A 21,467-nucleotide genomic window follows, 5' to 3' on the forward strand; every position below is an offset into this window, starting at 1 on the left:
TAAGCAAATGTAGTGAAAACCTAAGAACACCCGATCTTCGTGGAAAAGTTTATATAGAAACGTCGCAGTAGTTTTCATTGGATTAAACATTTTCTAATGCCAGTAAAGGATAGTATGGCCTTCTCCATCAGTAGCTATTTCCTCCTTATCATTAAACCTGCATAAATATGATTGGTTGATTCATTTCATTAAATTGTAGAAGTTTTCACACCTGTCATTTAATGGAACCTGCTGTCAGACAACTATTCCAATATTTCTTATAAAGTTTCCTTAAACGCAGACTGAGAATTCCAGTGGGGAAAAAAAAAAAAATTAAAGTAGTTACAATGTCAAGTCATTAAAGTGCAATACAGCCCACTGTTTGAACTCTAAGGATCTCGGTCTATGGCTGTAGCGCCCCCTGTTGATCACTGGCAACTTGCTCCACACAGCAACCACTGTAATAGAGTAGAGTCAACAACCTGAGACTCAGATATCTAATATGAAAGATGAAATCAGATTCACTTGTCCATTTAATATACGGCAGCATCCTCTTCCTGTATCAACTCAGGGTTATACCTTAATGGAGGGTGCTACAGCAGGTGTGGGATTCGAGCCAAGAACCTTCAGGCTGCAAAGTGACAGCTGTAAACACTGTCTGTCCTCCTGACATGACAGCAATAAGACACTTTTCCAGCTATAAAAACGGCTCTAAAACTGATTTATAAGCTGAAGCCCCGAGCTCCTATTGCTGTGTACGCTTCATTATGGTCATTAACCTTAATTACTACAGTAAAATACAGGGCGGTTTAAGTGCGTCTAACACTGCGAGGCAGTGAAGAAACAAACTAAGTAATAATGATTTAACAGTAATAAACAGCAATAAAAAATACTCTGTTTCTTTTCCATGCGGTTTCCCTGGCTGGCGCGAGCCTGTCGAGAGCGCGCGTTTCTTAACAATAAGGAAGCGCGTTCACGTGGCCCTTCCTGGTTCCACCAGCGTATTCCTTCACCTTCTTCTTCTCCCAGGAAGGACAACTTGAAGCTGAACCTCTTTTCTTACAGTTAAGGTACAGTACTAGCGCGCGCCGCAGTAGCCGCGTTACATTGTATCATTGTCTCTTCTCAGCTCAAGTACCTGCGCGGATCCCGCGTCGCCCCGCGCGCTCAGCCGGTGCCAGACTAGTTTGTTAACTTAGTGAGATCAGCGCTCGTGCTTGTCGGGAACCTTAACCACTTTCCTGAAGCAGCCGGGACCAAGCGATGGCCGCCGTCAAGGAAGCCGTGCTGAAGAAGATGCTTTCCAAGGTGAGGCGCTTCTCCCGCAATTTTGTCCCAGCCAGTTCTACCTGAAAAACGAACGTCGTGATGATGATGTCGATGATCACGATCTGCGCTCGTAATGAACCCAAGCGCCCCTTTCCAGGCCTATAAATACAAGGACCTCACGGTCCATGACGTCAGCGGTGTGATCTCCCGGTACGCGGAGCTCAGGCCTCTCCGGGACGCTTACGGTGAGAAGACTCGGATCGCGATGTACAGACTTACAGAGTACAGTATTTACCGCAGCACGCCTGCTTGTGTACCACGGTCACGGTGTATCTTACCTAACCTGTTACTTACTCAGTTACTGCATGTTCCCGTTTATTCATTTACGCTTTTCTCCAAAGCGATTAACAGTCAGCACTATCAGTGTTACTATCAGCCCACACCTATCACCACCAGGTAACTTACCCTGCTTGATACACTAATGAGTCACTTATCCATACACCAGTGAAACACACCTTTCTCTTTGTCACTCACACACACACATTACATTTATTAATTTAGCAGAACCAAAGCAATGCACGCACACACACGCACACACACACACACGCGCGCACACACACACACACACACACTTTCTGAACCGCTCATCCCATACGGGGTTGCGGAGAACCAGAGCCTACCCAGTAACACAGGGCGTAAGGCCGGAGGGGGAGGGGACACACCCAGGACGGGACGCCAGTCCGTCGCAAGGCACCCCAAGCAGGATTCGAACCCCAGACCCACCGGAGAGCAGGACCCGGTCCAACCCACTGCACCACTGCGCCACTGCACCCCTGAAGCAATGTACATCTCACAGAAAATACAATGTGTTCATTACATTAGGAGAAAGAGACATAGTTGCAGACCTGTCATTCTTAAGTACAGTTAGTTTGTTTCATGGGGGGGGGGGGGGCGCGGTGGCGCAGTGGGTTGGACTGAGTTCTGCTCTCCGGTGGGTCTGGGGTTCAAGTCCTGCTTGGGGTGCCTTGCGATGGACTGGTGTCCCGTCCTGGGTGTGTCCCAGCCCTATGCCCTATGTTGCTGGGTTAGGCTCCGGCTCCCTGCAACCCTGAATGGGATAAGCGGTTCAGGCAGTGTGTGTGAGTGTGAGTGAGAGTTTGTTTCTTTCCACCGTTTGAACCAAAGTCCATCACACAAGTAGCTGCGTAAAACTTATGCGCACACACTATGGGTATTTTAGTCACCAGTCCAGCATGTCTTAGGACTGTGGGAGGAAACCAGAGCACCCAGAGGAAACCCACACAGACATGGAGAGAACATGCAAACTCCACACAGACTGAGATATGTCGCAACATATCGAATATATCAGGGCAAACGCTGTGCATATCTCACTGTGGCATCTGAGATATGGCACATATTTATTTCCATATGCTGTATGTGATAAAAGCATTGTGCACATATCACGATATTTTGTGTCCATAGCAACAATATTTCTACATAAGATACCTCAGGATTCGTCTCGGGACAAACCGTGTGTATGTCCTGATATGCCAGAATATATAGTGTCTGTCGGCACACATTATGTGTGAATCGCAATGCATTGTATCCATTAGGACACGTTGCACATACTGTATATCTCAATATTTTGTATCGAATACATTGTGCATATTTAGTGTAGCTTGAACCCTGTAGGGATGGTCATTACTCTTGTATAAAATATTAAAATAAATGTATAATTATGATTGACACACCTGATTCTACTTACCTGCTTGGTTTAACCAATACAACTTGGGCTTCACCTTTTTGTGAACCTGAACTACTTCTGTTTTTCTACTACACACATGATTTTCTCTAAAGCAACATATGAAATTGGTCATTGCACAGCTATTGTGTCAGATGAGAAAGACTGCTTCTCATTAAATATCCATTTTGTGGTAAAAGTAAGGGACACAAGGGCTTCACTCCTTTCAAGCACCACTATATAACGATATATCGTATCTCATAACAAATTGTGTGTATATGTACTGTATTTTTCATGATATGTCACAATATAAGACAATATGCCACCTCTATAGGGACCCATTATGTATATATATCACGATATACAACAACTGAATCCATCACTACATGTTGTTTTTAACATGATGCAGTCAATAAGTTCTAAGACTGGCCACGGTGTGGCGCCGCTGTGGTTGCAAACCATCAGTTGCGGTGCCGCATGGCGGCCAGTCTCCTAACTTTTTGACTGTATGCTGCACGTGTGGTGGTTCATCGGTCATGTGTATTCGTCATCATCGGGTAGGAATGTAAGAGGCTAAAGGCATTAAAGGTACTGTACTCTCTGAGGACTTCGGGGAGGAGAAGGATCACGTAGGAGACTGTTCAGCAGCACATTTATGAGGACCCATGTGTGGAAACTCAGGGCACTAATAGAGATTCATGCTCTTATCCTGTCAGGGTGCTGGATTATTTAGAGAAGAGAGCTGCTGCTGGTTTACCCAGTTGTATATTAATTTTTACTGCTCACATTAACATTTTGTTTTCGCTCATTAGTGTTCAATGATGGTTCTTCTAAAGAGCTCATGAACCTCTCTGGAACCATACCGGTCAGCTACAAAGGTAAAGGATCAGAGTTTGTAATTCTGCCATATTTCCCATTTATTACAGTTATAATACGGTATAAATGAATTTATGAGCACTTAAGCCTAACACTGACCTTACATACACACACAGTAGTTAGGACTGTTCCCTTCCAGTTCGAAGGCTCCTGGTTCAAAATGCACCAGGACTGTTCTGATGCTACCATTTGTAAGTCACCATGAACAGTGGCATCAGCTAAATAAAGGGTAGTAATAATAATAATAATAATAATAATAATAAACCATGGTTTAAGGGTTCTCCCATCACAATAGTAGCTGTAGCTCTTTATTTGTTCTGGACACCTTTGGGAATGTTTTGTCATTAGAATTATAAATTAGAACATATATTTTTCTTTCACTGCCACTGTGTCCTCCCTCCTGCTTCTGTCTCCAGAAAGTTCCAGGCCATCATGAACCTATGGACAAGCAGTTGACAAAAATGGCAAAATATAAAAAAAAAACATATATTTTTCTTTTCTTTTCTTTTTTCTTTTATGAAAATCAGGTCAGGTAGTTTGGTTTAGTCATGAATGAGTGTTCAAATAATTGGGCCCATTGTGTATAATGTGTTCCAGCGGGTCACCTTAGTGGGTTATTAATTCAGTTGCCGTCCTCCAAAGGAAAGGTGTACAACATTCCCGTCTGTCTGTGGCTGTTGGACACGTACCCCTACGCCCCTCCGATCTGTTTTGTGAAGCCCACCAGTACCATGGTGATCAAAACAGGGAAGCACGTTGACGCCAACGGCAAGATCTACCTGCCCTACCTGCACGAATGGTTACCCGTGAGTCACTTATCCTTGCAACTGCTGTTTAATTAAGTGCCTTACTTACTTTTGCAAATCACTCTCACCTACTGTAGAATCTCTGATATAACAAGTATTTTGTTACCCTTTTTAAGTCTTGGTGCGTACCATAAATATGATCAGATGTTATGAGCTGTGGGTCACTGACAACATTAAGGCAAAAACAGTGCAGCATCTAAATTTATATTTATATTGCGATAATGTATAAATGTAAACAACTGAAAGATGGAATGCATATTCGAATTTGGATGATGAAAAGGAATGCATATTTGAATGTACATATTTCCTTAATTTTAATGGATGTAATCTCTTCTCGTGCTTGCAAAATAAAGACAAAACATTACACAAGAAGCTTTGCTTATTAACATAGATGCTATAAATCAAATGTATTTTATATAATGGAAATGCGCATTATTCGGGCGTTCAGATTTTTTTGTTATATAGCAAGGCTCAACATCATAGGTTCATATTATACTCGGGTGGGCATTGCATCCGAGATTTTTCGGCATTTCTTCTTTACAATGTTTGAAAATTAATGTATCCCGATCCAACAACATTCACGATGTCAGTGTAATGCTTGTTGAGCACGCGGAGTGTGTACGATGTGCTGCGTCATGTCGGCACGCTTACTGTCTGTCAAACCGGTTCCTTTTGCTCCAGCCCAAGTCAGACCTGTTTGGACTGATCCAGGTCATGATTATGATGTTTGGTGAAGAACCTCCCGTGTTTTCTCGTCCCGCCGCGCAGCACCCCATCCAGGCTTCCCCCCCATTTGGACCCTCAAACTGTGAGTTCATTCACCATTCATTCGTACACCAATCATTCATGTGCTGTTGAAATCATAACCAGGGGATGTAATCCACACTCTTGGAGGCTAATAAATTCTACTCTGATTTAATCTGGTCTCATCATTTTAGAGAAGCAGATTATTTGTAGGAATTGAGCAGGAGAAATCTGATTTTTTTTAATATTTCCCAAAAAGATCTACTGGGTATACGGTGGTGTTCCTCATATGAAATACTCTTTGTGGAAGGACATTATGTATGCAAAAATTTTTGTTATAAATCTAACTTCGAACTCATAACTGTTGAACAACTGAAACTTTCACACAGCTACTCCTGTAATATAAATGTTTAATTTTTTTTTAATTAGGAGTTGTCAATTTTTTGGATAAACCTTCACACAGCTACTCCTGTAATGTAACATAAATGTTAATATATATAAAAAAAATTATTATTAGGAAGGTGATAATGAATTGTCAATATTTGGATAAACCTTTATGCAGCTACTCAGGTGATGTACATTGGTCCACATGGTGGAAAGTAACTAACTGTATTTCAGAATCACGCATCTGCATCTATGTCTCTCTTTCTGCTAGTGTAATACACACATTGTATTTTCAATGAGATGTATGTCACTTTGGCGAAAAGCATCTGCTAAATGAATACATGTAAATGGTTAACGGAACTCTGTGGGCTGAATATATTTGAGCAGGTTATGTATAACCCTAATGATTTAAAAAAAAATCAGTGAAGAAAGTGAGAAAGTTGACAGTGTAAAGAGTGTGTGTGTGTGTGTGTGTGTGTGTGTGTGTGTGTGTGCGTGTGTGATTGTACAAGGGTAAGTCAAAAAGTGTCCACAATAATTTTTATTTAAATTTAAATGTGCGTATATAAGTGTGGGTGGGTGTGTAGGATGTAGGTTTTGTAATATAAACATATTTTCTATTATCTTTTTTTCTTATTTCCAAGGTCATGAAGAACATTTTATATTCGGGGCATGGTCCCTCTTTCACATCTGATAGTCTCATAGTCAGCTGAGGAATCTTATTATCCCACCCATTAACTGTAACAGTAATAATAATGTTTATATAAGACACGCATAAGCAGCTTCTCAAAGCACTTTGCAATGAAGTAACATATATGGGATACAAATATAAAGCAGTTTATAACATCGGCATTTTAAAAATGACAGTAATAAAGGAACAGAATCTAGTGCTTGTGGTGGTCCGGAGCCTATCCTGGAAGTGGACAGGGCACCAGACCATCACAAGGCCAACACACACTCATTCCCTCACACATGCACACACTAAGGGCAATTTAGACTCGCAAATTCACCTGAAAAACTTGCGCAGACACAGGTGGAACATGCAAATTCCACAGTGACAGAGCCTGATTTAAACCCACAGCCAAGGAGCTATATGCGCCATCGCTACCTGCTGCACCACTGTGCCACCCGACAACAACAGAATAAAACAAAATAAAAAGAGGAAACATTAGTGAGACAGGGTGAACAGGTAAGAGGATAGAAAAAAAAGATCACGCAAAGATCTTATATTAATGGTCATTAAGAGTTCATTTTAATTCACTTTATCAGCAGGTATTCGAGAAAAAATAGGCTGCTTATTCAAGAGATTTCTGTACTGAAAATACACTTATTCATTTAGCAGATGCTTTTTTTTCCTAAAACAACTTGGAATTATCTACCAGTTTAGACAGCTGCATAATTTTTTACTGGAGCAACTACCTCGCTCAGAGATACTATAGCAGGAGGTGAGACTTGACCCTGCAACCTTTGGGGCCAAAGGCAGCAACTCTAACCAGTACACCACCAGCTGCCCCGTGTCCTATGTAGTGCTCCTGTTTGACACTAGGGGTGCCCGGTGACAGTTTCTCGGTAATGAGGACCCTGTAAGTGCTGTCTGTGACCTGTCACTTTTCCCTCAGCTTCCTACCTGCCAGCTGTGTTCCCCTACGGCCCTTACAACCCGCCGTCCCCCGGGTAAGATCACAGGATCGTTTGTAACTGGAAACGTTTACCGTAAATGGCGTTTGTGCCGAGCACAGTGAGACCACGAAAGACAGAGCACAAGTACGTATTAAAATAGTTTACGGTCAGGAAGATGTGGTCCGTTTCATGCAAGCACACTTTGATGGTTTTCTCCCAGTGGATACCCAGGCTGCCCGTACCTCAGGAGGAGCTCATACCCAGTTGTAAGTGGCCCCACTCCTGTTACTACTGCAGGTAAGTAGTCCAGCCTTGTGGAGGCTTTGGGGAAAAAAACACTACATCGTTTGGTGAAAACGGTCATTAATAAGTATAGCAGACAATTCCGGAGCTATAATAAACTGAATATGGAAGAGGTAGTTCTTAAAAGGCAGTTTCGGAGAAGTGCAAGATTTTCTGCCTTTTCATTACATTTTTCTCGCTGTGTTGAATTAAAAGGAAAATAAATCCTGCACTTGCAGCACTGTACACATTGCGGCCAAGAGCAGATTTAAAGGTCAACGTTAGAGGAGCAGGCAGTAGCAGTACTGTAAAAGATCTCCTAAGACCTTTTTGTGACCGTCAACTCTGACCTTCTGGCTGGAACGCAACCATTGTGGCTGCTGCAGAGCGCTTAGCCTGGCTGGAGGGTCGCGCCTGTAACCGGAGCCCAGGTGGTAAAGGTCAGCGGGCGCTTGGTGTTGGGTTTGAAAGAGCCTGGGTGTGGCTTCCTGCCCCACGAGCCTCTATATTTAGGCCGCCTGAATAAGGTTCCTTATAGAGGCTGCGGAGCGCTGCTGAGATCAACCCTGACATTCACAGTGCTGACTCGGGGCTACCGAGGTCGACTCTCAGTCGGGTGTCCCTCTAAGCGCTCTGTTGGAGCCGAGCCGTTTCTTCTCTCGGTATTTCCCAACGTACCACCAACTCCTTCGACTCCTTTATTCCCACCAATGGGCTTAAGTCTATTAAAGAATTAATAAAGCTCCGAGAGAACCAGCCTTACGTGTAATGCTATTATAGTTCTCCCTATTAGTTAAGCCCTATTTTAAGAGCAAAATAGGCCTTCGTATGTAATTGGCCATACATGCGTTGCACACTTTGTCGTGTGGTATTAGTGGGGTAAAAGGCCCGGGGTTGGATTATTCTCGGCTTTGCACTGCTTTCTCTTAAGTGTTGTTAGTTGTGTGCGCGAGTGCAGTTCACGTTTGCCGCACATCGGCGCTGCCTGCAGGTCCAAGCCGTGACGGCACCATCGATGCAGACACCATCCGGGCCTCGCTGGTGTCGGCAGTGAGCGACAAGGTGCGCCGGAGGATGAGGGAGGAGATTGAGCGGGCTCAGGCGGAGCTGGACGCCCTGATGAGGACCGAGGATGACCTGAAGAAAGGCCACCGGAAGCTGGAGGGGATGTTGTCTCGGCTGAACCTGGAGATGGTCAGGGGTTCCTCCTCTTTCTTTGTCCTCGCTCAGTTCATTCAGCTGTTCAACATTCCATCCATCCATCCATCCATCCATCCATCCATCCATCCATCGTCAACAACCTCTTTGTCCCGAGCGGGGTTGCGGCGAGCTGGAGCCTTACCCGGCAACACATGCACTTCTGAATTAATATTTATTTGTCCAGGGTGACCCTGTTGACATATGAATCGCATTTTACCGACCGCTAAGATTAGCTACTTATAAAAGTCACTTTTATATTATAGGTATTACCTTACTAAAAAATACATTTTAGAAAACTAACAACACAGTATGAGTTGCAGGACATTTGGAATGGCCTATAACTGACTTGAAGGCACATGTGAACTTTCATCTGAGTTCTAAGCCTTGAGTTGCCGCGGTAGCGTAAGCATTGTTTTTCGTTGATATTCTTAACGTTTTCCTGCAAAAGGCGGAAGTGGACAAGAACATCGAGCTGCTGAAGCAGAAGGACGAGGAGTTGAGCAACATCCTGGAGAAGACGGAGAGCCAGTCGGAGGACAAAGACATAGACGATGTCATCGTCCCAACCGCGCCCCTCTACAAGCAGATCCTCAACTTGTACGCCGAGGAGAATGCCATCGAGGACACTGTCTTCTACCTAGGGGAGGCGGTGCGGCGTGGGGTCATTGATCTGGAATCCTTTCTCAAGGTATCTGTCCTTTATCACATCTGCCACCTCGCTCTCCAGCTCCGCTTTTCAGCTAAGCTCTGCTACAGACGAAATCATCGGCAGAAAAATAAATTTAATGGTTCTGGGGGTTCATTGCAATGGCTTGATGCTTTCAGGCAAATTTCATGAAATGTGGTTTATCTCATTCTTCAGGCTTTACCTGAACTCTCATGCTTGTGTGTGTGTGTGTGTTTGTTTTGACGACTGCTCTGTGTTGTCGCTCTTGGCAGCATGTGAGACTCTTGTCCCGCAAGCAGTTCCAGCTGCGAGCTCTGATGCAGAAGGCCAGGAAGACCGCCCGCCTCGGCAACCTCTACTGAAACCCCCCCCCCCCCCCGCTCGGCTCGACCCCCTGTATTTACTACTGTTGTCACACACGTTTGTTCGCTCCCTTCCCTCTGCCGAACTGGAAGCGAGTGCGTGATGCGTACGGCCTCTGGTGCCTTCGTCGCTGGTCTACAACCGGTACATCCATAATGAGGTGGTGGGTTCCAAGATAACGAACATGTGATTAAAGGAGTCGGACGAAGAGGGCTCTGGGCAACAGAAAAATCGGTCTTTGACCCATTGTCATATTGTAAAGCTTTTAATTTATCCTTAAGCACAACCTTATAAGCTGTTATAAAATATGCTGATGAAACTCGGGAGACTCTAAATGGTTTTACTGAAAGGTAGGCTCTACACATGGATGGAATCTTAACTAAAATATGAAGTATGATTTATACAGTGTATTCTTGGTAAATGTGATCCCTATGCAAGGATGTTCTTCAGATCATTTTCCAATCAGTGTTTAATGGTGTTGCTGAATATAGAAGTGATTGGAACATGGCTTTGGGTGTACAAAGTTTAAAAATATTTTTCATACTAACATTACATTTTAAAGAGAAGGAAGATGAGTGCAATATGAAGTTTTCTACAAAAGCAGCCACTTTGTATGAACCTTTTCTTATCCTCTGTTGCACTTTTATTTGTAATCGTACTGTTAAGTTTTAGTACCACGGTTACCGAGAAATCACTTTTACTACGTATCATTTTTACCGCATAGTAATTTTATGAAGTAAATTAACGGCTATGATTATAATTTAAATGTAACCTTTTAAAGAATTAATGCAGAATGACCTTTATATTAAAAATGTTCTGGAGAATTTATTGAGAAATAAAGGCAATCAAATTCCCTGCCTGTGCTGCTGTTGCTTGTTTCCCATAATCCAGCACACAAAGTGTTGACTTGTTGGATGTGGATGACCGCATATCAGCCGCTTTCTCAGGTTCCAAATTATTACTTCTAGATCTAAGACGAAAACCTTACCGCAAAAGACTGAATGTATTTAGTGGGATGAACTAAGAACCAGGTGAGCGTTTCCAGCTACAGGAATGGTCATGGACAGGAAAATGACTTTCCTCGTGTTTATTTGGTAGGGGAAGAAGTAGAATGAAAGTGTTCTGAATTATTCATAAAATAAGGAATAATTATTTAATGTCCTTTGCGTACTGAAGAAGCCCACGTGGATCACTGACAAACAAGGTGGAAAAGACTCCTGTACAAACCCCAGGACCCCGCTGATTGCACACCACTGCTGCGTTTTTGAAGTCGACTGCAGAGATACCGCCCTTCCGTTATTTGACATCCCGGAATATCTCACACGTCCAGCTTATCCTGTGACGTCTTGTACTTCAAGGCACACACGCAAAACCAAGCGCTACGAAGGATGAGATTTACATTTACATTTATTTATTTAGCAGACGCTTTTCTCCAACGCGACTTCCGATGAACTCTAGGTAGTGTTATCAGCCCACACACCTTATTCACCGTGGTGACTTACACTGTTAGATACACTACTTACATTGGGTCACTCATCCATACATCAGTGGAACACATACTCTTGTCACTCACACTATGGGTGAACCTGAACAGCATGTCTTTGGAGTGTGAGAGGAAACCAGAGCACCCGGAGGAAACCCACGCAGACAGAGGGAGAACATGCAAACTCCGCACAGATTACGATTGAATAGCGAGATTGATCGTTTACATTGGACACGGCTGACAGTGCACTGATTTAAGATTTTAAGATTCAGACAAAAAAAAAACCACAAGTAAGAGTAATAAGACATGAAAAGAAAGTAACGACTAATTTCATTATATAACTTACTGTACCTTCAATACTAATGATTACTATATTAATAAAAAGTTTTCAAACTTATACCGGACTTCCGTGTTTCTTTCAACCCACGTGTGACATTTTTGTGTTATCTAACCTAGCGTCAGTCTCGTTGAGGTCGGACGATTGAGACAAATAGGATGCAAATCTGATGTATTCAAAATATAGACTCTTGCAATAATAGGTCCTTTTTCAACAGGTAGCGATAGACTTTTTCTTTATTTTGCATATACAGATTGCTTCATTCTGGGCATTCAGATGCATATGAGTGTGTTAACAGCTTGAGAGTTTTTGCAGTGTAGCCACCATCAAAAATACATACGTCTGCACAGTATGTGTCTTTTACCTTGATGAATAACATTACCAGAGCTCATGAATGGAAGCCCAAGAGCTGATAAGATAGGAAATAAAAAACAGCAGATCAGAAATTCCCCTTGTTGAAAGAACAGACAAGGAGGGGTGTCTTTTGGATGAACAAATGGGGGTACCCAGGAGTAATTGTAGGGCCAGGGTTGAGGTTCTTTGGTTCTAAAGCCGAGCTCACAGCGTCAGCTCCTTCTGGACGCCCCACAGGGTCTCGGCGCTCTTCATCAGCTGCTTCTCCTCATCGGGCTGCAGGGTCATGTGCACCACATCCGTCAGGCCGCTGTTCCCCAGCACGCAGGGCAGGCTGAGGAACACCTCGTCCTTCACACCGTACATGCCCTGAGGGAGGGGAAAGGTCTTCAGAAGGTGCATCTCTACAGTCCATAGGTCTGTGTGTGTGTGCGTGCGTGTATGTGTGTGTTGGAGAAACTCCAAGGTTCCCACTTAAGACAGAATTAATGTCATGTGAACTATGCGATGCAAAGATGAGGACTTGAGCAGACAAACATTTAATTACTTATTTAGTTTGTGCTTTGAAAACTTTATTTTAGAGTGAAATTTTCAATAGATATGAATACAGCAAATTTAGCCACTGGTGTTACTGTACACATTGAAATGACCATATTAATATCTCACATTCTTATAGCATTACTCAGCATTAGATTGGTTTTTTATTTTTAATACAACACAAATTGTGCAGCTCTCTAAATGGGTAAATACTGCAAGTCACTTAGAAGAAAAGCATCAGCTACAGGAATTAATTATAATAAAGCAGACAGTGTAAAAAAGTCCTGCAGGACATTTTTGCTGTGACGGTGTAATCTCCGCATGGCACAGGGACGCTCTCAGCCGCTGCGTGTGAGAACTCACCTGGACCAGAGTGGACACAGGGTGCACCTTACGCAAGTTCTTGAGCATGGTCTCCACCAGGTCAGCCACCGACAGACCAATAGCCCAGGATGTGTAACCCTTCAGTTTAATGACCTCGTAGGCACTAAGAAAAAAAATCGTTTTTTTTTTTCTTCCACAGCATTCCTCCTCAGCAGAAATATAAATTTAAAAAACAAAAATTATTTAATTAAAAAATCGCTACCATAAGAACTCCAGAGGAAAACATCTCCAACGCACTAATGAGCTCTGGATATATAAGGAAATATCAGAAATACACTTGTGTACATACAGAAACTAAAGCTACATTTTCATCTTTTTCATCTATAAAGTACTTTTTCAGCTAGTCTAATAATCTTTGAATAATGTTTAATTGCTAGATATTGACTGATCACCATCCACCACTTTGATGTTTCTTTTGCTCCATATGCACATTAGTCCTTCTGATAATATTTATGTGCCTTTTAACACGAGAGGGTTCGAACGAAGCGAAACGACGGCTCACCCATCAACCACCGTCTTATGGACCGACTTCCAGTCTTCTTTGTCCTTCTCTGTTCCCATGTCTGGGTTGAGCTTCTGCAGGGAGACGCCGGCTACATTGACGCCGCTCCACACGGGCACTGTGAAGCAGAGGGAAAATATGATTTGTCTGCAGATGGAGATGACCATGGCGTAGGTATTAGTAGGGACCTGTTCAGATTATGAAGCTGCCTTGAAACACGTTGGACCAAGTTAACAAAGCGGTTAAAGTGGACTGGTGGACTCACCGCTGGAGTCTCCGTGCTCCCCAACGATCCAGCCGTGGCAGCTGGAGGGGTGAATCTGTAGCCTTTCGCCCATCAAGAAACGGAAGCGGGCAGAATCCAGGTTGGTACCGCTGCCGATGACACGGTGCCTGGGGAAACCGCTCAGCTTCCAGGCCACGTAGGTCAGAATGTCCACTGAGGGCGTTCAAGGGGTTAAATTATTCCTCATGTCAAGCAAAATCATCATCATGATCATCATCAGAACCACTTATCCCATATGGGGTCACGGGGAGCCGGAGCCTAACCCGGCAACACAGGGCGTAAGGCCGGAGGGGGAGGGGACACACCCAGGACGAGACGCCAGTCCGTCGCAAGGCACCCCAAGCAGGACTTGAACCCCAGACCCACCAGAGAGCAGGACCAGGTCCAACCCACCACCGTGCCACCATGCCACCATGCCCCCATCAAGCAAAATGTCACTGCTAAATAAAGAATGGCCGATTTCAAACAGGGGTGTTAAAATTCTGTGTTCACCACTGCATATTATGACATAATATAAAGCACCCAGAGATGTTACTAAGCACAACATGCTTATGTCTCATAATTTTAAATGTAGGGCAAGCAAAACCTAGTACAGCTGTTTTTTTTATCATAAATATGGGTTCTTTTGTCTCATTGCTGTAAGGCCTCATGAGATCTTCTATAGATTTAAATAGTTAAAATTAATGATCACTAGTTCCATTGAATTTTATCTGTTTTTTTTTAAATATTGTACATTTCAATGTGTTCACTCTGATGTGGCTGACCACTGGAAATTTATTTGACACACTGTAATAAAGAGCAGAGTATTAAATATCAAATTCAGGACTCCCGGTATCGTTTCAGGTAAATGATGTCTATCGACTATAAATTCCAAAAAAGAGTGTAGAACTCGTGATAGCAACGGGAGGAATGAAGTTGGCTAATGGGACCGGCACAACATTAGGTGATCGTCTGTGCTTTTCGATTCCTTCATGATCAAAATGGGCCATCTAACTTTGGATGGGAACACCAAAAATATTTAAAAAATTAAGCTGCCTCAAACAGAGCTCGAGGGTGAAGAAGTGCACTGCGATGCAGAGGCTCCTTCTCGATCTCTCTCCGCCTGGGAAAATGGAAATGGCTCTTGCCTACCGGGGTTGGAGACAACCAGGATGATGCAGTTGGGGCTGTACTTGACGATGTTGGGGATGATGAACTTGAAGATGTTCACGTTGCGCTGCACTAAGTTGAGTCGGCTCTCGCCCTCCTGCTGACGGGCGCCAGCGGTCAACACCACCACCTTGGAGTTGGCCGTCACGCTGTAGTCTGTGGGGGGGGGGGTGTGGTCCATATGAGATGGAAGGTCACATTCTTTTCAACGATAGCGCTTTTATCTAATGGTTACTATGCAACATACATCTTTCATGTGCAGTAATCTTCAATTTACAGCATATGAGACCTACAACCACGTGACCTTATAAAGGTCTTCCCATCGACCTTTTTACATCATATTTATTCGTTTAGCATATGCTTTTCTCCAGAGCAACATATGTCTTAGAAAACAGTGCAACAGTGCAGTACACCAACAGACAGAGATTATTATGTTATTTTTGAGTCCCGATATTTGGTCGTATCGTCTAACAGTAACTGCTCGGTCTGCCGTACGCCAACGTGGGTTGGCTGCGCTGCCACAAGGCAATACATTTCTTCTTGACTCATTCAGTGTGTTTGTCAGCATCTGTGTTTTATTTACAAAAACATTCTTTATTTAAAGAAGGTATAGTGTGCACTTCCACTGAAGTAACTCTTTATCTACAATGGGCAGGAAGAGAACGAGTGAGTGGTGCAGCTAAAAAAAAAAAAAAAAAAAGCAAATGAAAGATGAAATGGAAAATAATTGCATAATCAAAAATAAAATAATTTGAATTATTTTCAGTTTCATTGTATTTATAATTACAATTATATTATTGAATATAAATTAAAATCAATTTTTTTTAATTATTTAATTGAATTAAAATATAATTGTAATAACTGTAACCTTAACACTGTAAGTCGGTTTGGAGAAAAGCATCAGCTAAATGTAAATGTAATGTAAATATAAAATAAGAAAATACAATGATAATACTATACTGTGTTTATATTATCACTGCTCCATATTAGTATTATTTTAACACAAATCACTTCACTCACTAACTCACTTTCACTAATTCCCTGTCCTGGTCGGTTTCAGGTTCATGGCGGTGCTGGAATTTTATAACGAATAACACGAGGCAACAACATTTTTCAAAGTTCTCAGTCATGTTGATTTTTGTGCTGATTACGCTTAGCTAAAGTTTGCGGATTACAAAAATATCACTAGTTCTTCTAGAATGTCAGTTTTACGTTGCTATTTAAGAGCCATTGGAAGATTCTGCCAAAGTACCAAAACAGTCTAGAAAGCATCAGATCCTAAAAGGTAGCGGAATATTCTGTGCTTGAAACCTAGCGCCAAAATTTGCCAAAATTTGTAAATTTTGCGAAATATCAAATACAAACACGAAAAGTATGCATAATCTAACAAAACTGAATGGAAACTGCAAAAATATGAATAGAAAATTTTAAAAAAATATTGCAACATGTAACATGAAATTAGTGAAACGATATAGAAATGCCCTATTTGTTTATATATCGTTATGGTTTAAATAAAACAGTATAAGGGGATTTGCGACTAACAAGGTCATCAGAAAGGAACCCCATCATAAGAGGAGGACCACCTGCGCTGCATTTCCGTCCGCAGACCTACTGAGAATTGAGTCCAACCCATCCTGCTCCTTCGGCTGGACACCACGTCCCCTCCACCCCATTCTCGCATCCCCGTGATGTCCATGTGACGTTGTCATCTAGGTAACCATTTCTGACATGCCGATCCCAACGTGGCTCGGCGACCATGACCGCTGACCTTTGTCAGCCACGATCTTAGGGGTGCGCAAGAAGAGCCCTCCGTGCTGCAGGTCCAGAGCCTCCCCCTTCAGCTTGTCCTCCATCACGTCCACCAGGGCCAGCTCGTCCACCAGCTCCTGCTCGCCGGGAGGAAGATCATACATGAGACGTTGCGTGTCCCCACGGACGTAGGACGTAGGACGTGCTGGCGGAAGAGAGACGGTACTGACTGGTCTGCAGCACGTCCTACGTCTACAGGGAGACAGGGGGTCTCATGTACGATCTTCATCAATGGGCATTTTGAATTGTAACGTTCTGCACTCCTAAATACAGGTATGTGAGATGTTACAGTGATTTTTACCTTTAACAGTATGAACATAGTGTGAAGGTACTTCGTGCAGATTTTTAGACTGGTAACATAACAAACATGGGCTACCAGCTATTTATACTCGACATTTACAGAGTTCCGGGTTATGTATTTGTTTCATGCTGGCGCTTTAGACTAAAATACTTCATGTGATTCTGTGCTCCTCTCTGCGTCCCCAGACATCCTGTTCGTACTGAGAAACATATATAATGGACGAAGGCATTTCTCAGCGTCACTGGGACCCATCTGACTAACCCTCCTGGGTGCTTTTTCCTGTAAAACAGGAGTCCTTGCTTCTCCATGTCTTATTTCTGTCCGGGTGCTTTTGCCCTTGTCAACAGGACACGGGTTCCACCTCCGCCTACGTGGTTTCCCAAGAAGCTGTACAATGTGAAAAGGCTGCAAACAAGAGCGCAGGCTTCCACTCCCGCCCCCCCTCGCCCCCTTTTCCCCCCCCTCACCTTCGTGAGGATGCTGATGGCGGAGGCCATGCCCACCATGCCGACTCCCACCACCGTCACCTTGTTCCTGGAGCCGATGGGCTCCTCCTTCATCACGTGCTGGATGAGTTTCTTCGACGTAGACGCCATCCCCACAGTCTGCAGGGACACACGGGGCGACGATGGCGACAGGCTCAGGGAGACAGGAACGCCGGGGTGCCGTGCCCCCCCCCCCACACCACCCACATGTCTCACTGCCGCAGGCTCGCCAAGTACAGTTTAGCTTTTACAGTTTAAGGTCAGCTTCCTGGTGGCGTTTCTGGAGATATACGACTCGCTTGACTGACACCTTCTGTTGTTCCAGCCAATTTAATGGAGCCCAAAGCTATATGTGCGCAAAAAGTTTAAATATACTGCTATTACTACTACTACAAATAATAATAATAATAATGATAATAATAATAATAATAATAATAATACATCTCAAATTAAGTGGAGCCCAAAGCTATATAAACATTTATGGTTAAAATGTCAAATTACTAGTACTGCTATTACTATTAAAACTATGGCTACCAATAATAATAATAATAATAATAATAATAATAATAATAATAACACACACACTGTCTGAAACCACTTGTCCCAAGTAGGGTTGCAGCAAGCCGGAACCTAACCCGGCAACACAGGGTGTAAGGCTGGAGAGGGAGGGGACCCACAGGGGACGGCACCCCAAGCAGGACTTGAACCCCAGACCTGCCAGAGAGCAAGACCTGCCAAAGCCACCGTGTCCCCATAATAATAACAGTAATAATAATAATGCATTTTAAAACCTTCTACCTAAGACACTTTTGCACAGAATGCCTTGGGATTTCTTGCCATTTGGTTCAATGAGGAAATCAGTAAGATCATCATATCATGTAATACTGCGGGGTACCATAACCCGGACCTGGCCTACTCTTTGTAATACAGGTACAACAAGAACCGGTACTGTTACGGACAGTTATGGAAAACAACATACTGCCTTTAGGAGAGAGAGACTGTAATGAATGTATTGATGTGCAGGCAAGCTGGTCTTAGATCTTTACTGCTCATTTTAAAGGACAGGTAAAAGTTACTTCTGATCATTTGCTTGTATATCTGGAATCCTGTTAAATTTTGAGTGATGTCGCCACAGAGGAGGAAAAACAAGATGTTTGGGAGTGACGGAAACAAGAGGTGGCTGGACCTCTGCTTTCAAGATGACGTTCGGATGAGGAGCGGAACACAGACGGAGTCGGGGCTGAGTTTTAACGCAATATCAACCTGGGACCGGGCCGGACGCCGGTACCTAACGACAGGAAATCACTGTTTAAACAAGAGGACAACAACGGCTAGAAGACAAGGTGCGGACACTGCCAAGGCTCGAGCGGCTCTAGTGCCCACTTTGCTCGCTCCAAATATTGTATGCAAGTGCCCCTTTTCATTTTGGGTAGTGGCAGTTTCAGGGCGACATCGATCAGCCTTAAATCACTCCACGTAAATCAGTGAAAATGTAATCGGTGACAGAATCCACAGGAGAGTTACAAACTACATGAAACAGCATCGGTGAAATTTTTGCATACTAGTAAGACAATTGGATTCATGTATGTATGAGCATAACAGGTTTGCCCAGCCTGCTGTTGAGATACTGTACACCACTAAGTCCCAGTATGCACACGTGTGACAAAAATAGACATGAGCATTCTAGCCCCAGGCACTTGAGCATTATTATTATTATTATTATTATTATTATTATTATTATTATTATTATTATTATTATTATTAATGTTGCAATACTATACATAGCTGAGGATTTTCATACAGGGCTGTGACTCACACAGGTTACCATGGACATTTTTTCATGTACAGAAATATATTTATAGTGTACACATCATGATGTACAGACATAATTTATCATATACCCAGTGTGTGCTTATGGAAGCGCCCTCACCTGCTGTGCTCAGCTCGGAGTTCACCTGGAATGTGTCCTGGTGTATGATCCTGTGTCCACACACACTCACTCACACACACACCCACCCGCACACACACGTGCGCGCTGAGATCCCCCGCGGCAATGCGTGGGGCTCCCGGGCAGCCCCCCACCCTTAAACGCTCGGAAACGCTCACATGATCCTACCGTAAATGGGGAGAGGCGCGTACCCGCGGCGCGCTCCCGCTGGCACTGCGGGCGGAGCGCTGGAACGTCGCCTGTCGGCGGCGGTTCGGATTATTGCCGCACATCTTCCCAACGATCACGATGTCGCTCTTTTAACGCGCTGATCGGCAGCGAAGCGGCGTGAGAAGGTCGAGCTGCTCGAAGTTTCTCAGAGGAAGGAAAACAGAGGTGTGAGAAGCTCCGCATCTGCACCCGACCCGACCGTCTCCGCGAAGAGTTAGTACAGTTAAAAAATCATGCAATAAAAAATTATGAATATGATTTTAATTGCATTGTAAAACTCCCGCTCCACGTGCTAAGAGCCGGTTTTTCTGCCACGCGCCACTCTGCCCCCTCCTGCTGCCTGAAAGGCATTGCACCCGACCCCCATGTTGGACCTTGTGGGTGGTGGGCCCCACATGCCCCCCTCCCCCCCACCTTGCCTTTTCGGGCTGAGCCCGGCCGGGTTGCGCGGGCTGCCCGGGGGGCTGCCCGGCACTACCCTCAGGTCTGGCTCCAGGGGTAGGTCCCGGTGACCCTGTTCCGGGCAGGGTAAACTCCTCCACGTTGACTCCTCCACACTGAGAGGAGCCAGTTGAGGTGGTCCGGGCATCTGGTAAGGATGTTCCCTTGGGCACCTCCCTTTGGCGGTATACCAGGCTCGGGCAACTGGGACGAGACCCCCGAGGTCGGCCCAGGACCAGCTGCGGGGATTATTTCTCCCAGTTGGACTGGGAGCAGCTGGGGATCCCCCAGGTTGAGCTGGAGGATGTTGCGAGGAACAGGGGCGTCTGGGCATCTTTGCTCTCCCTATTGCCACTGTGACCCTTGTAGGACAAACAGGCAAGAAAATGGATGGATGGATGGATGGATGGATGGATGGATGGAAACTCCTGCTTTACATTTTGCCGTCTGGTTGCTTATGAAATCTGCAAGTGCATAAGTGAATATAAATAATAAATATCTGTCCTTTATGACACATTTTAATTTAAAACCCAACCTTATTCCAAATACATTACTAATATCTATCTACAAAGCGACTTCCAATGAACTCTATAATGTAGTGTTATCAGCCCACACACTTTATTCATGTATGTATGTATTAATAAATAAATTATTATTTAATGACTAAATATGTATTGGGGGGGGTGCGGTGGCGCAGTGGGTTGGACCACAGTCCTGCTCTCTGGTGGGTCTGGGGTTCGATTCCTGCTTGGGGTGCCTTGCGACGGATTGGCGTCCCGTCCTGGGTGTGTCCCCTTCCCCCTCCGGCCTTACGCCCTGTGTTGCCGGGTTGGCTCCGGTTCCCCGCGACCCCGTATGGGACAAGAGGTTCAGAAAATGTGTGTGTGTGTGTTGATGTAGCCTAATCATTTTCCCATCACTGCCTTTTAAACCTGTTGTTGACCGCTCCTGTTTATGTGCGAACAAAAGGTTTACAAACTAAAATTATAGACAATAGCTATAAAAAATGGCGAGCAAAAGTAAAAGCTTCTAGGGTAATATTTTGTTCTTGCCATTTGCCCCTATGACTTAAATAAAAGGAGCATGTGCCCCACACGGCCCTCGCTGAGCTGCAGTAGCAGCTCCATCTACTGGTCATGTCATTGAGGAGCGTTTTCCTGAAAGGAGGCTGTGGCTGTGATTCCCAGACATTTGTGGCTCCGAAACCATTGTATGCTGTTCTTCTGCCATTCCAGGAGCCTGGTGGTGGACCAGGACAAATGTATTCAACACTTACGCTGTCGCTTTCTCAGGATAGGCTTTATGAACAA

At 44.1% G+C, this 21,467-nt stretch overlaps 2 protein-coding genes across 2 annotated transcripts; one reads left to right on the plus strand and one right to left on the minus strand.

Moving 5' to 3' along the window:
- The first annotated feature begins 82 nt into the window (after positions 1 to 82).
- On the plus strand, positions 83 to 10,717 carry tsg101b (tumor susceptibility 101b). The gene is made up of 10 exons (XM_018752590.2): positions 83 to 1,287; positions 1,406 to 1,493; positions 3,802 to 3,867; positions 4,508 to 4,671; positions 5,353 to 5,479; positions 7,419 to 7,473; positions 7,640 to 7,716; positions 8,693 to 8,895; positions 9,350 to 9,589; positions 9,841 to 10,717. The coding sequence occupies exons 1-10, from the start codon at positions 1,243 to 1,245 to the stop codon at positions 9,928 to 9,930; spliced, it is 1,155 nt and encodes a 384-aa protein (XP_018608106.2). The 5' UTR covers positions 83 to 1,242; the 3' UTR covers positions 9,931 to 10,717.
- Positions 10,718 to 11,969: 1,252 nt separating this feature from the next.
- Positions 11,970 to 19,627, minus strand: LOC108934693 (L-lactate dehydrogenase A chain). Its single transcript, XM_018752732.2, has 8 exons — positions 19,489 to 19,627; positions 17,541 to 17,678; positions 16,732 to 16,849; positions 14,946 to 15,119; positions 13,794 to 13,967; positions 13,529 to 13,646; positions 13,006 to 13,129; positions 11,970 to 12,474 (listed from the first exon to the last, which is right to left on the minus strand). The coding sequence occupies exons 2-8, from the start codon at positions 17,667 to 17,669 to the stop codon at positions 12,310 to 12,312; spliced, it is 1,002 nt and encodes a 333-aa protein (XP_018608248.1). The 5' UTR covers positions 17,670 to 17,678; positions 19,489 to 19,627; the 3' UTR covers positions 11,970 to 12,309.
- Positions 19,628 to 21,467: the final 1,840 nt, after the last annotated feature.

Source organism: Scleropages formosus, chromosome 11 (genome assembly GCF_900964775.1).
Source record: "Scleropages formosus chromosome 11, fSclFor1.1, whole genome shotgun sequence".
Lineage (NCBI taxonomy): Eukaryota > Metazoa > Chordata > Actinopteri > Osteoglossiformes > Osteoglossidae > Scleropages > Scleropages formosus.